Source organism: Micropterus salmoides, unplaced genomic scaffold, assembly GCF_014851395.1.
Source record: "Micropterus salmoides isolate LMB-PRFRI ecotype aquatic unplaced genomic scaffold, ASM1485139v1 Ms_hic_scaffold_18, whole genome shotgun sequence".
Lineage (NCBI taxonomy): Eukaryota > Metazoa > Chordata > Actinopteri > Centrarchiformes > Centrarchidae > Micropterus > Micropterus salmoides.
In genome coordinates, this window is record NW_024040928.1 from 20,244,322 (window position 1) to 20,262,325 (window position 18,004).

Consider the following 18,004-nt stretch of genomic DNA (forward strand, 5'->3'; position numbering starts at 1 on the left):
TTTGGGGAAGATATGGGTCTTAGGAACCTCCTTAAAATTATAGGCTACGTAGATTTACCTGATAGGCCTTCATCTAGTTTTGCGGGGATACTCTGCCATGCGAATTCCCTCCTGTTGATGTCCTCTTTAGTAAACAGTAATAGATTCTGGAAACTCTCAAACAGCGAGGATCAGTCTCTTTTCCAATGATTTGTGCTGTGCGTCATGTACTAAAAGTTCAAGACAATTCAACTTTGTGTGCGTGAGGCGAGCACTTCACCTCATTCTAACAGGGACAGTTGCTACTGAACATGGACTGTTTATGCTGCTCCCTGATAAAAGAAAAATGTTTTTGCTGATACCTGTTCAGAGAAAAAAAGAAAAAAAAAGAAAACAGATTTATCTGTGTTAACCTGTTGCTCAGAAGGTGCCTTTGATCGTGGCTCTGGACTCTTAACTGGTTTTAACAAGCTAGATAAAAGGTAGCGTTAAATAGCTTTGGTTTTACATTTGATTTGATTACATTAATGTCTAAGTTGAGATTTACAAGAAATATTTTATTGCTACTGTGTAAAGGGAATTCTGCTGGTAAAAAGCTTATTTGTTTTAAGTGTTTGCAAACCACATGTTATTGCACTTTTGTGTACATAGCAGTACATTTAAATTAAAAGTGCACAATGCACTACTTTTAGAATTCTTCATTGAATTTTGCGCATAACAATGCAATTTTTTTATCGTTGCCCAGCACTAGTTTAAAATGATCCCATTCAGGATCCATTTTGATTTCTATGAACTAGGTGTTACACATATTGATCCCCCGAACAGAAATTGGATTTACAAAGGAGCACTTTGACACACACCGTGTCACTGACACTACCAGAAACCCAACTGACTATTTACATCAAGATGGTATCCGTGGGATTGACTCAATAACTACAGTGCCCATGTTCATAGTAATGCAGGAACATGTGTATCAGTGTTTCAGGCGATATCAGTCTTTGGCTCCACAGGCAATATGGGATTTGCTGATACAAATAAAAATATGGAGAGTGAAAAAGGAAATACAGCATGCCTCTGATACGTCCACAGGTGTGTTATGAGGCAGGTTGGCACTATATGATATACATTTGTCATATTTTACTGTCTTGCTCCAGGTCATAAATGTTTTTTTATATTATTTCACTTGAGAAACGAGGCCTTCTACCTATATCACATAGTCCCTCGTGTTCTTTGTTTTTGACATTATATTTTCCAAGGTTTTTTGCTTCTATGGATTAATAAATCGTTTGACATACTGTTCCAACTGTTACAGGTCTGACTGCGTGCTGCTCAAAGGCTACACTGACATTTAGCTGCATGCTGATTGGTTTAACAAAATCCCTGCTTTGTTATAAATACATAATACCATTTATTTATTTTTTTAAATAATTGATTTTGCAGTGTAATTTAAGACAGCGGGATTGTCTTAGTCACACGTGGACCTCAAACATTCAGATTGTGAGTGGAACAGCTTGTGCACGACAACAACAAGAATCTGTTTTTACTTTGATACATGTTCTCATCTGTTTCCTCATCTGTTCCATCGCTGCTATGATATCTTACTGTTTTACAAAATTGTGTCATGATCAGTACAATTGTCTTGTTCGTCAGTCCTGCAGGTTTAGAAAAGTGATATTTGACACACAAACACGTTTGTCAGGGGTATTAATAAAACCAGTGACGAGAATGGACTTGTGTTTTGTAAGGTCTTGGCACGTGACAGTATCCATCACTGCATGGCTATTTGGCTCTCTTAATGTCTACTGCTGCTTCCTTCCTGTTTGTGGTAGCTATCATTACACAGTAGGGGGGCTTTTGGTGGATGGGAAGATGGTCTCCGGTTTCAGCTCCAATTGAAATCTCTGAATGGGGTGCGTCAGAGTACGTAGACGCACTGTTGTTTAGCCGTCAGTTTGGCTCCTTACCTCCCCTTATTTCCGTTCTAAAAACAGTTAACTAATATAAAAGCTCAGTTACTTAAGTCCATGGCACACATAACGGCAGACATAGTGTCTGGAAATAACAGCAGGCACATGGGGGTTGTTTTTGGTGGAGAGGGAGGCAAGGAGCAGTGTGTGATTAAGACATCTGTTGGGTGGGATTTCTGGGATGAGACACATGTTCAGGGTACTGAGAGACGCACACAAGACTACTGTGCATATAAACCCAAATAAAGTCTGAATTAACTGTGCAGAGGGCGGCAATGCAGGGCTGTAAAATGACCTTTTGTTCAATCTCTCTGTTCCACAGAGTTATTATTGCCTTGGCCTCTGAACGTGCTCATACTGTGGTTTTCTCTGTACATTTACAAACCTCAAGCTGCACAGAGAGACAGAAGGGCTCAGGGAGGTGTAATCTCACATTTCTGCCGTTCTGTTACTAGCTGGAAAATGAAAGCGGTGTTAGCGATTTCTTTGCACTGTTGTTACACACTAAGATACACTGGTGTTGAGATCCTGTGCTGAGGGTGTTGCAGTTGTTAACCATTATCTTTTTGTCTTCGTAGGCTGCTTCCACAGACTGTCGGCTTGCTGTACGTCGGCAACTATGACAGGCCCTTTGCAAAGATGAAGGTGAGAAGCAAAAAGAAGTGTGGTTTTGTTGAATTCATCCTCGTGCCAACAAGCCAAAGCCCCTTGTGCTCTTCCAGCTTCCCTTTAGCGTGGCGCAAGTATGTTGCTGAGTTTAAACTGCCAAGAATAAAAGGGATGCTCTAACCATTTGGCAAGCTAGGTTTTTTCTTTATCTATTAATGTGTAATGTGAATAATCATTGCAGTTTCAATGGTGTTCAGTTTATTTGTTTCACTTAACATAAATACTCAGTTAGTGGCTGCGTCATTTATCTACCTGAACTGCAGAACCAAAACATCTGTTTATTAAAGACAAATCTTTATTACTAATTTTCCCTGTTTTACACACAAATTTGATTAAATTCTATCAGAAATGTTTCATGTTTTGTGACCCAACAGTTACTCGCTGTCTTGACACATTCAGGACAATATTATTATAATAATAATAAATTGAATTTGTATAGCGCTTTTCACGAACTCAAAGTCGCTAGGCACAGTACTCAGTTTACCGATATTTGAGGGGAGATAAAAACTACACTGACACCAGCATGTTATGTTTTATGCTGGGTTTATGTGTAAATAAATGCATGATCACAGCAACAATTTCATCAGTGCAACAACATACTCACCACACTGTTTGTGTGAACAGTGAGTAAACTGTGAGTTTATCTTTTACAGAAAAACTCATTTGCTAATTCATTTAACTCACTGAACATGTACCGATACAACAGTACATGCATGTTTGTTTGTAATTGTTTACACTAGATGACCTATTTAAAAGGGCACAGATGGAGGGTTTCCAACAAACGTTTAAAAAAGAAAATCTTAAATGAACAAATAATTTTGTCATCATAATCCTACTCTTAACAGTTACATTGATTAATCAATTAGCCATTCTGCAGAACAGTTATTTTGTGCTTTTCAAGAATTTTTTTCAAGATTGTGATAGATTTGCTGCTTTTTTGTCTTATATGATAGTAAACTGAATTTGTCTGGGTTTTAGACTTTTAGTCAGACAAAACAAGCTTTTTAATAATGTTGCATTGGCCTTGAGTGGAAATTGTGATGAGCTTTTGTTTTTTTAGCATTAGCTGACATTTTATGGACCAAAGGATAATCAATAAAACGTGAAAATAATTACCAGATTATTTGATAATGAAAACTGGGGAATCATTAACTGCACGATCGCTAACTTTTACTATTGTCTGACTGTTTACTTGAAGTCCATTTTGTCTGTAATAGCTCTGCTGCACAGAGAGGCATCTAACAGCTGCACTTCACATAGTGAGTGCTTTCCTTGTTGTGTATTATGTGAGTGCACAGCTTTGTAATGTACAGGATTGCATCATCAGACCTTTGACACAGACTCAGTCAAGTGCACTTCACACTAACTAGCATCTCATCTCTATTAGATTACATATTACGTGAATTCACTAGTCTGCGGTTGAGGAGTAACGTGACAGAATTATTACTTTTGTTCTGCTGTTTCCATTTTGATGCAGATTTCTATAATGCAATTATGCTATATGGATATTTGCCACTAAATGCCTCTTAGTAGTAGGCCTTCCATTAGTTACAGTCATGGTTTAGAAACACAGCAAATGAGTGGTGCTTTTTCGGTTTTCCTTTCCCCTCAGTCAGTTCCCATGTATCAGCCCTGGGCTCTGTAACTGAACAAGGTAGAGGCTCTATTTTCTGCTCGGTCTCTAAGCTCCTCTCAGTGAGACAGAGCAAGAGTTGCAGCCCTGGGGTCAACTTCTGTCGGCTTTCATGTTGCTATTTTTGTTGAGAAATGTGTTTTACAGTCGGTCTTAGTGTGAATATGCAAAGAAATAAGGGTAATCGCATGCCAGCACAGGACATGGCGACTTGTGGTTCTGGCTGCGTGAATAATCATGATACATCTGACATGTAGTGCCTCCTCTGCACAGTCAGTGTGTGGTTGGCCTGCAGTGCACCACCACAGAGTAGCTCTGATATTAATTGCTTTGCTCATGGGCACGTTATAGTCATAAAGTAATGTCAGTGTGTTGATTAGATGTAATTTCAGGCAAAGCCAGTTGCCTGCTCATTTGAAAGCATCGGGCTGCTGGAAAAAATAAATCAAACCAACTTTTTTCTGTGATTAGAAAAATGTTGTAATCTTTTGAAAACCTGTTTTATTGACTCAATTCTTCCAATTTAGCGCCTTATTGTTGTAATTCCTTACACTGTTGGTACCTACAGGGAATTACTAAAATGAATTTGGGGAGGGAGCTTTCATGATGATTTACCCACTCAGCCTTTCAAAAACAGTAACAACAACTATTGACAAAGAGCCGACCAACTTTAGACCTTTTGTGTAGATAATTTGTGTTTAGTGGTTTTTAATTTTTTTTTAAATACAGCAGCTCCTATTTATGAATTAGTATATATTATAGATACCATTTAATCAGTTGGATCAGATCATATTTTACTGTATATTGCACTGAAGCTCAGTCTACCACTGCATATACAATTTTCATAGATCAGCAAACCACATATAGTCCTAAAGTGCAACTACTATGGTTTATTACATCATAGATTTTATTTTTGTTGCTCCTTTTCTTGGCTATGGCCGACCTGTTTGACCTACCATACTTACCCTAGTCTTAAAGGCATAGTTCAGTATTCCTTGTCACTAGGGTTGTCGTGGTGAAATAATTTCCTCCGCGGTAATATGTTGGGGCTCAACAGCGCGGGATGCGGTATTATTGCATTTTTCATCAATGAAGTAATTTGTTGCTATATAGCAGAGTAAGTGTCTGCGGATCTCACCTCACTGCACAGCGTGCAGCTAAAAGCAGCTTCATGGTCTGAGCAAGCTAGCTGCTAGGTGCCAGTCAACAACATAGCCAAGCAAAGTCATAGCAAACTTGACAGTGTGTTTTTCACACGTAATGTTCCTTCAGGGGATGTCCATCAAGTCAATTTACATACCGTAGCAACGCGCACACACCAACACACACACACAGGGGTGCGGAGCAGAATTGGCTGTCCACAACTAACCACTGTGCTGTAGTAATGTTATAACTAAATTTCCACAGAAAGCAACATGAAAAGCAGCTCTAGGCATCCAACACACTACGCTCATTAGTTAGTGAGCTTCAAATGAGGCTTACTGTTCAGTTTCTCTCAACCGTCAATGTATCACAACATCCCCGAGCCTGCTAGCCACATTAGCCGTGCAATATGCTAACGACAAGTTAGCTAACCTTTAAAGTAAACACTTAAACAAAACAAAACACGGCAGCACTTACAGCTTTACAGTTTGAAGTCGGGTCACGTACATCCCATGGCGATCCGTCCTTGAACCGTTACAGAGCTTGTTACTGTTGTGGAACTTTTGAAGCACAAATTTATTAATTTAACACGCCCTGAAGTGTACAGTATGAACTTTGCAGTTGTTGCGGTGCTTGCCATTCTCCATGGGAGGCTTGACAAAATAGCGCAGTATTTTAATTTGCGGTTATCGCGACAGCCCTGCACAAGTTGGATGAAAAGATTGATACTACTCTCATATCGCTGCAGTAAAAGCTTAGTTTAACTTAAGCATACAGCCTGGAAATGGGTGAACAGCTAGACTGGTTCTGTCGAAAGGTAACAAAATTGCTCACTAGCACCGTTAAGCTCCCTTATCAACACGCTATATCTTGTTTGTTTAATTAAATTTTGTTACCATTGGACAGAGTGAGGCTAGCTGTTTCCGGTCTTTGTGCTCAACTTAGCTACCGGCTGCTGGCTGTGGCTTAATATTTATCATCAACAACACCCATAGTTCCTGAGAATGCAGGAGGAGTTTTCAGTATGACCCACTGTGTTATTACAGTTTTGACTTCTAGAAAAAGTAGAATTAGCTAAAGCACGGTAGACCTAATAGCTAGTGATTCCCCTTTCGGGTTTAGTTTCACGGCTTCATGAGTCTGCTCCATGTGCAGAACTATATGTGGCCTGTGAGTACAGATCATTAATCATAAATAATTTGGATGGTGCCTGACAGATCAAGTCACCAGAGATGGAGATAAGAGCAGCTCTCTGTTAGACACCAGCCTCTTTTATGAAGCTGTGTGGTGTTGGGCAGTGCACACTTCACCTGCGGAGAGCTAAAATGTGTTTGACAGTTTCTTTCTATCAACGATTTCCCCAGTTTGTACAACACTATATGAATCATTAAGTTAGAGTTAGAAGTACAATTTCAGAAGTGTAAAGTTTAATAAATAGTAACGCTTTCACACTGAACTGCAATTAAAAATATTTGAATAGCATACCATCGGTTTGGGAGGGGGCGCCCTGCCCCCCCTGAAAGAATGACAAAAATGTATATAATTAGGCATGCTATGGATTCAATAAAAAAAGAAGCAAAAATTATATAAATTTATTTTTACACACACAGGCAATTCGTTTCTGGCTCATTGCCTCAAAAGTTTTAGTAGTTTGAACTTTATTTGTGCAATGTTCCGGTGTTTTCCGGCGCTGCTTTGGTCCTCGTTGTCGATGTTTCAGCAAGAGAGGGCTATACACTGGCACACACAGACATGCCGTCTTCGATATGACGGCTAGCAAGAGCTCATCACTTAAACAAACTAACAAAAGTGCAATCACATCAGCAGATGCATACACTTGTCAGAAAGTCAGAAATTCCGTTGGAAAAAAATAAAAATTATACCTCCGGTCATGCTTTGTGGAGCACTGCCCACGTGAAAGTTGCCTGTCAGACCCACTGCGTGTTCGGTAGCATGTGGAGGCTAATAACCTATTTGATAGGGGACAATTCACAGTAGACAAAGCAGTCATTTTGAATTGTCCCCTTTTAAATAGTATTATAATATTTTAATATCCCACTGTTGCAGTAAATCAAATTCATTGATATTGATTCAATTTGTAATTTTTTCTTATTGAATTGTTAATATTGTTATTCACCCACCACATGATTACGCACTCTTTCTGATGACAAAAGTTTTTACAGAAAACACGCAAATTGGAGAAAAAAAACGGAATCTGGCAAAAATGAAAACGGATTTCATGTGGCCCTGTGCATGGTGTCAAAGCCCAGTATGTGAATGTAGTATAACTGGAGCAAGCTCCATCAGGAGGTGGTAACTTTAGTGTTAAAAATGTTAAAGAGGAACAGAGAATACAAGCCTAAACAAAAATGTGTGCACCGCGTCTATGACGACGCCACGTATCCATAACAGCAGCACCACGACACTAGTAGTTTCAGAGGGTCTACCACCCCCCTGAAAAAAATTCCTAGGGGAAACCCTGATTAGGTTTTCATTTCCTCTTGATGTTTAATAGTTTTGTTGCCTACAGATTTTGTAATCGCATGAGATGTGCAATTACGAACCATGAATACTGTCAGAGTAAGTGAATGTGTTTCACACAGAAAATACTCAATCATGCTGCACCGCAAAACAAACCAATCAATTTGAAGTTTGGAGGTAAAAACACATTTCTGTGGGAATTTTCACTTCCTTGTGTGTTTTACTGCCTGCTTTCCCATCATTTGCCTCAGGTTACACATTATTATCTTGTTTTTCTCTCTGAGTATCTCCTCAGATCTGACATGACAGTCAATCTGAAAACGTGGGCTAATGATCTGTGCTAAACATATTCACCAGAGACCCGATGCTGGTGTCATGTAATGGGTTCGTGGGGAGTCGTTGGACTCCCATTTGTTTGTTCTCTGACACTGGCTATATAAGGCCACAAATTGTTGTAACTGACCTAACACGTGAGGTGAATATTTTAGCTTTACAATTCACACAGTTTGCTGAGTCATTCAGTGTAGTTGTGTATATTTTAGTAGGAGCTGAAGTTAATGGACAGAAGACATCTAATGTATTCTGTTTTCGAAGGGATATTAAAGTTGAACATTACTGTCCATCAGCTATGCTGTTCCTCTCTGAGGGGAGTGTTTGTTCTTGTTCATACTTTTGCATCTTATATCCTCTCCCCATTTATATAGTCTTTCATCTAGTTTCTCGTTATTAAAATGGACCCGAGTGCTGCGGTGTTGCAGACCTGCGGGCTGGTTCTGATTAAGTCTAGAATAAAACAAGGGAAGGGTCAGTGGAGGAGCAGTGTCGGGGAAAACAAAACAGCTACTCAAGGAAATTACAAACTTTGAATCTTTGCTCATTCATGTCGCTATCTCTACAAAATTCCTGTAATAAACTGAGTACAACATTCCCCACAGATCTCAGTATTTGATAAAGAAGCAGGTAGACTGTCTGGGTTGTGCACAGGCTAGTAAAAGGTCAGATTCCATATGCTTGTAGTGGTATGTAGTTACCATCAGTAATCAGTTTTGATTTACTGCATAATATATAATTACTGTCATACTTGTTTACTGTCTCCCAGTGATAAAAACTCTTGGTCCTTTTAAAATATTGACCTCCACGATACTTTTTTTCTCTATTAATCTCATGAGTTTGTACTCAAACTGAACTCACTAATTGTAGACTGCAGCTTTTTGGTTTCTCTTCTGTCCTTATATATTCATCCAAACAAGCCATTGTTGCAAGTAAAGGGCACACATTTTGCAAAGGAAAAACAAAGAAGTGGAAGGATGACAATACTGCTTTTCATACTTGTTAGATTTGTTTGTAGTTTCTAAATCTGAACAGCTCTGCAGTAGTGCAACACTGGCTGATGAAGAGTCCCTCTGCCAAAGTCCCTGATAACTGGAAGCACACGTGTGCTGCCATAATGAGGGAGATTTGGACAGATTAAGCACCAAGTGGTGATGAAAAATGGCAGCCAACAAGTCACCCTTCACCAGCAGGGAGAGATCCCAGCCTGTAGCAGCGCGTCCTGCCTGCATGTGCTGCCCTTTGCAGTTTTCTGGCAGCTTGTTGCATTGAGCTTTAGGAAAAGCTGAGAGATTCTGTCGCTCCCTTAAATCGTCTGCTGTTCTTCTCCGAATCAAACATGTTTGATTTACAGTTAGTCTTATTAATGTACTGTATTTCTTCAAACCGAGAGCAAAGACAAATGTTGCGGAGATAAATCAGAATATTTAAATTATAACCCAGAGTAATTAGGCATGCTCATGAGTTAAGATTTGTCACGGTTGTTATCTGAAATCTATTACTTAGTATATTTCTCTTTGGCCTGAATTCTCCCTCTCTGTTTTCTTTTTTCACACTCTGCCTTTGCTTCCTGTGTGATTTGGACCCCCACTGTCAGCCCAGATGCCCCACACTCCAGGCTCGCATGAGCTCTTACTTTGTGTTTTAGTGTCTTGCCAAACACCGGCGCTTTCCTGGCAATCGTGGTGACTCTCTGACCTTGGCTGGAGGCCACTGAACCCTTGGAGGTTGCCCTCTTTGTGTCTCGAGTCTCCACACACCCTGTCAGTACAGTCCATGTCTGCACAGCCTGTCACTACGAGGTCATGGGGAAAAATCACAGAACAGTGGTTCATAACTACTTGTATTGTTGTTGTTTTCTTCAAAGCCAACCGCTGCATTTGAGTCTTTCAGATGCACTTTTGAGAATACTCTCAGTGAGACACAGTCCCTCGACAAATAAACAACAGATGCTCAAATGTCTTCTTTGACTCACTCTTGATCTTCAGTATCGTGTGCCATTTTGGTATACTTTAACTATGTTACAGTGTGCTCAGTAGGGCTAGTAGTAGTAATCGATTACGTTAATACATCGAATCGCATAACGTGCGTTAAAGCGTCGCTGAATCTGGTGTTATCAGGAATTGACAATCTCCAGCTACAAGACCACGCCTTCGACCATCCAAAGTTTGGGAGTATTTTAGACAGACACTCAACAGCGTGGTGCTCCCGGAGCGCTGACGGCAGCACTGCAAATCCTGTTGATTTTAACTGTCTCCACACATGCACGACGACACGTAGTTTCTTCATCGCCGTCATGTTAAAAGTAATTTCCTCCCGGCTGCTGTCGTGGTAACGTAATGTTACACTGTTTTTCATCTAACATTCGGCCGTTTCATATTTTCTGTTTATTTTTGTTAACGGCCACGTATGAGCGAGAAAACAGCTGAATCTAACATTACAGACGATCTCTGACTGTCTGTGAGTCATTTCAGTTGTTTTCTTTGCCCCACACGGGTGCAGAAATACATTGATTATCATACCGCATTACTCAATATTGAAATAAATCCAATGTCAGAAACATTTAAAGTTTTAAGTAAAGTAGCCTAATTAATGTCTTGTTATTATCAAAACATGTCAGTGAGGTGGAAATTTGATTCATTTTAAGATTTGCTACTATTGTCATTATTCTAATGTGCTTCATCAGGATGACTGAATAAAATATTGATTTATTGATTAGACGTTTTAGATTACGTATTGTTTTTAATATTTATTAGTGATAAAATGGTATGTTAATCGAGTAATAGGCAACTTTTTGTTTCTTTAGAATAAACAAAATTAGTTGTTAGATTAATCGACTTGAAAAATAATCATTATGTACAGCCCTAGTGCTCAGTGTGTAGAGTTGATTTTGTTTTCAAAACAGAATATGATGTAATAAGTCCGTGATCCTGTGTAGCTCAGTAGGAGGAGCATGAACTGCTGTACTGCTTTGTCTGTCATTTTTTACTTACTTATTTATTTATTTTGAAAATACACCGGTTTTTGCCTAAATCCTAAAGTAGCACTGAAACAGAGAAAAGTAAATTTCATTTAGGTCATTTAAGATAGATCTGTCATATTATTGCAAATAAAAATAGTAACTTGCTTGACATTTTGAATCTTAAAATCTTCTCACACCTTTGGAAAGTAAGTACAGTACAGTCTGAAAGGTCTGAAAAATGGCAAATAAGTGGACCTTGAGTTACGATTATTGTGTTTTAGGTTTTGTGATAGTTTAGTGTTGAGTCAATTAAGATACAAATAACTTTAATGTGGTTACATCTTAACCAGTAAGCTACCGGGGCGCCTCCCAAACTCTAATGGTTTTGGCGAATGCCAAATATTTAGTGTTTTATATCAGTCTGCATTGATTAGAATTTTGAAAAGTTGCTCAAACAAAACAGGCATTTTGAATTTGTAGCTTTAACTTCTTTAAATTGTCACTGTTGTCTGACATTTGTTAGACTAAAACAATTAAACAGCTAATTATATTATGAATCATTAATGAAATTACTGCTAGTTGTAGTCCTGATATTGCTCATCCCAGGGCTTTGCACAGTTTGGTCACCACATTACATGTTTTGTGTTTCCTCAAAGGTTAATGGGTTTTGAAACAGTGACTTTTCATTTCCGTTTGTTGGCTCCCAGAGTGCCATTTTTTACTGCCAATTTAAGGGATAAAACCAGCGTAATGCTTGTTTTCTCTCCCCTCTCACCATTAAGAGAGGTGAAAATGTTGAACCAGTAAATGTATTCACTGCTGTCAAATGCTACTGCTGCCTGAATCAGTGTAATTCATCATGTTGAGCTGCGCATTTGTTGTTTTTCAATGCTACAGTCATTGTAGGTTATATTTCCATTTTGTGAATTCCGTTTATTGCATCTAAACGTTGCCCTCAAAAACTGCCTGAAGCTTTAATCTGCCAAAAGTATCAACTGTAAGTAGTGATAGCAAAAGTGAAGAGAATCATTTGCAGGGTATCCATTTCGTGTTTGAAAAAGCTGCAGTTACAGGTGCCAAATCTTTGATTTTGTTTTTCATAAATGCAGCATTGTAATGATCGAACTCTGTAACTACTTTGAAATAAAAAAGCAACACTTTAGTAGAGCAGACCATCATAGCTTCTGCATGTACAAAATCCATTAGAGGGTTTGCGGTTTTCACAGGCAGTGATTGCTGCAGAAGAAAGTAAAATTACACTTTCATTTCTTTCACCCTGTGTTGTTGGAGTACAAACCATCTGTGTCCTTTTTCATCTTTGCCTGCACAGGCCACTAAAGAGCTGAAACAGTACGACAACAAGATCATCGAGTGCACCTTCGCCAATAACAGCTGGGTGTTCATGAGGCAGAGGGTGGACAAGAGCTTCCCCAACTCCTACGACACAGCGATGGGTGAGACTTTGTCCTTCTCTGTCCAACAGTTATTTCTTAATATCTCTTCTATCTGAGTGAAAAGCAACCAGTCTGCCTGTGATTAATGGCATGTGTATACATATTTCACATCAGCCTCCTGTCTTTGTTTGATTCTCTATTTTTAGTGTGTGTGTGTGTGTGTGTGTGTGTGTGTGTGTGGGACAGGCAGACGTTCTACTGTGTACTTGCCTTTAAGTATGCACGCATACAGTCAGGCCATATATTTGCTGCCCTGAAAGCTCTTTTTTTTTTTTTTTTTTTTTAAACGTTTAGGTTATATCCTTACTTTTAAAAAACTTGACATTTTTGAAAAAACTGACATTTGCTGAATTTGCACTGTTGTATGTTAAAGCTGCACTCATTAATATATCATCTATGTGAAAGGGGTCACTCATAGCAACAAACCCACAGATAATTATCTCCTGACTGCAGTTCTCCTCAGATTTAAAGATCCTTTTGGCATCTTTCAGCTCATTGACTGGGTTTTTCTGTCCACCGCTTTTACAAAACCTGGTTAAATATTGTTAAAGGGTTTTTGCAGCCATTAGTCTACTAAAGCAGAGCTGCAGAAACATCATCTTCATGTCTTACTTGTTGTTGTTGATGATTACTTTTAATTTTAGGAATCTTGTAGGTAATGCTCTTCTTCAAATTATGCAGAAACTGAGCTGTATTTTATACGGTGGCCCGTAGGTTTCAGGCCTAATACAAATCCCACAACACGAACACAAAAGCCACAACACAAATACATTTGTTCATGTTGTGGCTTTTGTGTTCGTGTTGTGGGATTTGTATTAGGCCTGAAGCCTACGGGCCACCATAATTTCATCTTAAAGCGTACAAATAATTTTAGTTTTACTGGTCAATAAAAGAAAAACAGTGATCAACTCTGATTTGAATTCTAAACAAACGTTTTGAAAATGAAAATTGCACAGCTGTAACAGCTTCTTGAGGAAACAAAGAGAGCATGACTGGAAAGAATGCAAAAATAATAGTTTAGCACAGTAATAAACCTTATCTGTGTAGCACTTATCTAAATGCTGACTCTATAGTGCGGTACGAGGAGGCACATAAAAATACAAATTGAAGCTATAAAAACAAGAAGCACAAGCAAGAGAAAATACATTTAAAGAATGAATTGAATTTATAGAACAAGATAGTTCTGAATTATTGAGCTTTAGATCCTCAGGCAGGCTGCAAAAGCACCTTTTATCTAAAATCTAGACAGAAAGAACTGCATCTCCCCATGCTGATAACAACAGTTTTGTCTATTGGGGCTGCACGGTTTGGAGAAAAGCTCATATTGTGATTATTGTTGACAATATTGCAATTCGATTAAAATGGAACAAATGGTACTACGGATCTACTTACTTAATTATCAAGAATGCATGAAAATACTGACATTTTCAAATGTGTTATTTCTCAACTTGAACAAAGTTAAACATATTTTAGGGCTGTCAGCGTTAACCGCGATGAGATTAAGAATTGATCATAACTTAATTGTGTTAATCGCGTGTGTCAAATATTCTTATTTTACACAGTCACTGGTGCTGTTACCAAAGAATCTTTGCTAAAAATATCTTTGACTGCTACTATTTTGACCCTTCGATGCACCCTTACTTGTTGTCATGCTGCCACAGACACTTCCTACCTCCTGCTGCAACCATGGAGATGAACAACAACACAGTCCCAGACGGCTCCATTGACGACTCAAAAGCAGTATGCACCTTGCGTGAAATGGAATTAAAATATCATCAAAGCACTTCGAGCTTAAGCTAACGTTACCATCAACGAGCTAAGCATACAGCTAGTACAGCTAATCAGGTTGATGCTAGCGGACTGAGGCAAAGCACTATTTTGGAGAGTGCAAGTTTATAAATTGTCGTCGCGGGGGACAATTGTTGCACACATACATAGCCTGTATGAAACGGAGAAAGCAGTCAAACTGAAACTCCTACTTAAAGCAAGTGCTGTCTCATTGGTTTCAACTGAATTCAAAAATAATGTAGCAGTGGAGTATTTTGTTTGTTATGCACTTTATAATAATGTGTGTACATTTTGTACATGCACTTCTGCTGTAGAATTTTTGAAAGCAAGCTTAAGGAAGACTATATTTCATTTACATTGATTGATTTACCTCAGTCTCGAAATAACTTTCTTTGCATTAATTTGATTTCCAATCAAGATACACTGGCAAGAATTGTTATCATTGTTAATACAGACTTAAAACAGTTAAGATATATAATAATAATACTAGAATTTTAATCATGTGATAAAACATGCGATTAATCGTGATTAACTATTGAAATTCTGCGATCGCGATTAAGAAAAAATTAATCATTTGACAGCCCTTTTATATTTATAACAATATTTATAACAATAACAAGTTAAACAGATGTAAACCAGAACAAGGGAAGCATGTTGCTCTACGGAGAAAAGGGTTGGAAATACCTGGCTGGAGCTATAGCGGTTTCATATAGTGGGGGGGGGGGGTTAAATTCAAACCTCTACATTTGTCTCTGATTTGTTAATGCTAAGTACTAACTGGTCAATAATCATAATGTTCAACATTTAATAATTTGCTGTAGCACGTCAAACTTTTTTTTTATGTACCGCCCCATCCAGGCTGTGATTGGTCAGTTGACGAAAAGTGACACTGACAAGCACGTCGGCTCTGTGAAATGTTGAACAACAAAAGGCACTGATACAACCGACGTTAAATGGCCAGCGAGCCAAACACAAATCTTCCTTATCTTCTCTCAGTTTTCTTCTGTCTTACCGCTTCAGCTGCTGCCGACGTCGCTCTGTCACCGGCATTTCTCTCGGGGCTCTGGTAGAGAGTCCGACTATGTTTTGAATGATTAGCGGCGGGGCGGGGGGGTGTTACGGTAGGTTGTTGTCTTAAAAGTTAAAATCACACACTTTTTTTACGGTTATATAATTGCACATGACGACATCACAATTGCGATTAGATCAATCACTCAGCCCTAGTTTCTATTAAGAAGTGGTCACCACATGCTAATGTTTGTAGCTTACTTTTAATTCTGTCCTTACAATGTTGTTTGTGTGTTGGGGGGGGGGGTTGTTTTGAAAAAGCTGACCTGTGCTTCGTTTGGAGAGTTGCTGTTTGGGGGGAGGCGTTCAGCAAATAGTCAGTCATGTATTTAGTAGTTAATTAGTTGTGTTTTATTTAGCGTGTGCTAAAATAAACAAAATATAATGTAAATTCACTGTGTGCCAGGATGCACCGTCTCTGTAGTAATTTAATTTCTTCATCCTGTGTGTGTGTGTGTGTGTGTGTGTGTGTGTGTGTGTTGTTTCTCTCCCTAGCTGTGTGCAAAAGCATCCAGGAGCCCGTCACAAAGGAAATCCTCTTGGAGTATGTGGACCGCTGTGCTCAGGCAGTCCAGAACCGGAAACACCCACCAGACCCAGACTCTGAGCTAATGCCCCCTCCCCCTCCAAAGAGACCCAACCGGGCCATCCCGTAGCCCAAAGTTGGGCTTTCCGAACTGCCCTACAGTCAGTGTACATCTACATCACCAGCCACATGATCCCCCCCCCCACCACCACCTTCCCTACAGAACAACAGGCTTTCTTACCCTCTGCACATTTGCTTTATCAGCCTGTACATGTAAGGACTTCAGAAAAACTTAAATTGACTGCCTCAACATCATTAATTTACCTTGTAGACTTTGTAGCTTAAATTGCTGGTGTTCTTATTAAAATGAATGACATGATGTTTAGTTTATTTTTTTTGTTTTCCTATTTATCTTTTTTAAAGTCTGAGCTAATTGGTATTTATTAACAGGGACATTGTTTTGGCTACGATTAACACCTGACAGTGACGACCTTGTTTATGTTTTGTCAGCTAATTCCTTATTTGTATGGAAGGAAGAGTAAACATCATCAAAGCTCAGTCTGCCGTCTGAATGCATTTAAATCAGGACACAACACTTACTTTGCTGCATCAGAGATCTCGTTTAGATTAACTCAAAGCAGCATAGGTTTTGGGTTTCGAGTAAACAGAATAATGTTACTGCCAGTGTTCAACCCAAAATAAGGGGTTTCCAAATGAGTCACCAAACAGATAAAGATTAGATCTCAGCTGTCTGTTTTATAAGATTTTGTCCAAAGGAAGCCCATCTGTGTGGACGTTTGTTTTAAAGGCCACATGGGTGGGCGGGGAGATGACAACATGATTACACAGTCTCAACAAACTTGACTACAAAGGAGTAAAAGAGAAAACAATGGGCTACAGATGGGTGACAAATCAGCATAAACCAACATAAAATCTCTTAGGAAGGTGAACAGCTTTATTGCTCTTTGAGTTTCTGAAGTCTACAGGAAGGATGAGCACCATTCTTCCAAAAGAAATTTCCTAAATTGTTAGCGCTGTCTAACAAGTCTGACAAAAAGCTGTTAAATTGGTTTGAGAGCTGGTGAGGGAAGGCTTATAAGCTTTACATATTGATTGAACCATCCAATTAACCTGTGGATGGACGATTTACATCCTGGAAGTTTCATCATAGGATTAAGTCACTCAATCTTTTCCCTGTGCCATTTTTATCCTGCTTTGTATGTTTATATACAGTGAATGATATGCAGTTCAGAATGAACTGCCATTTTATTTTACTTCATTCATTGGGTATTTTGTCTTGTTTTTCCCCAAATCAGTCGGTAGTGAGGAATGTGTCTGTCCTGCTGAAAGTCACTTTCAGTCAGCACAGAAGCCACAGTAACAGTTTCTAGTTTCTCACTTCGATGAAACAAATGTGTAAATTTAATATGAGTTGTTGCCGTTCATGGGCTTGAAAACAACTTTCATCACAACTACATTCATCCACACTGGTCGCCAAATTATAATATCCTCAGCATCTTCCAGCCATCTATGGCTCCATATTTTTTGTTAATTGCAGAATTGCAACAAGTAGCACGGCCTTTCTCACTTTCGTCAACATTGTGGAGTACATGGTAATCGTTTGAATAAACAAAGGATAAACTGGGTTGTTTGTACAATAACCCTGTCAAAATTCCCAACCAATAGAAAGTCAGGTGTAGTGTTGTGACCGATAAAATGATCACTGCCTCGTTAGATGCCCCTTACGGGCAATTAGTCTTAGTACTCTCCCACTCCCACTCCTGACTCATGAAGATGATGTCCTTTTTGTTCCTTAAAAGGTCTTAAATGCATTAAATTAGTTCATCTAAAAATAAGGCCTTAATTGGTATTAAAATGTCTTCCTTCTCTCGTTCATGTAAGGGGGACCCGGGGTGTATGTATGTAGAAATGGCTCATTCTAAGGTAATAAAAACATAACGGTTCATTATGTGAGGTCTTAGTTATTTCTTTCTAAATCAATCT

The 18,004-nt window shown here is 38.9% G+C and overlaps 1 protein-coding gene across 1 annotated transcript in view; it reads left to right on the forward strand.

Moving 5' to 3' along the window:
- rngtt (RNA guanylyltransferase and 5'-phosphatase) overlaps window positions 1–16,558 on the forward strand; it is a 100,753-nt gene extending 84,195 nt beyond the window's left edge. Inside the window, exons 14-16 of the mRNA XM_038727869.1 lie at window positions 2,525–2,591; window positions 12,495–12,618; window positions 15,970–16,558. Of these exons, the coding sequence (XP_038583797.1) occupies window positions 2,525–2,591; window positions 12,495–12,618; window positions 15,970–16,130 (352 nt within the window). The 3' untranslated portion in view covers window positions 16,131–16,558. The remainder of the gene's footprint in view (window positions 1–2,524; window positions 2,592–12,494; window positions 12,619–15,969) is intronic.
- The last annotated feature ends 1,446 nt before the right edge of the window (window positions 16,559–18,004 follow it).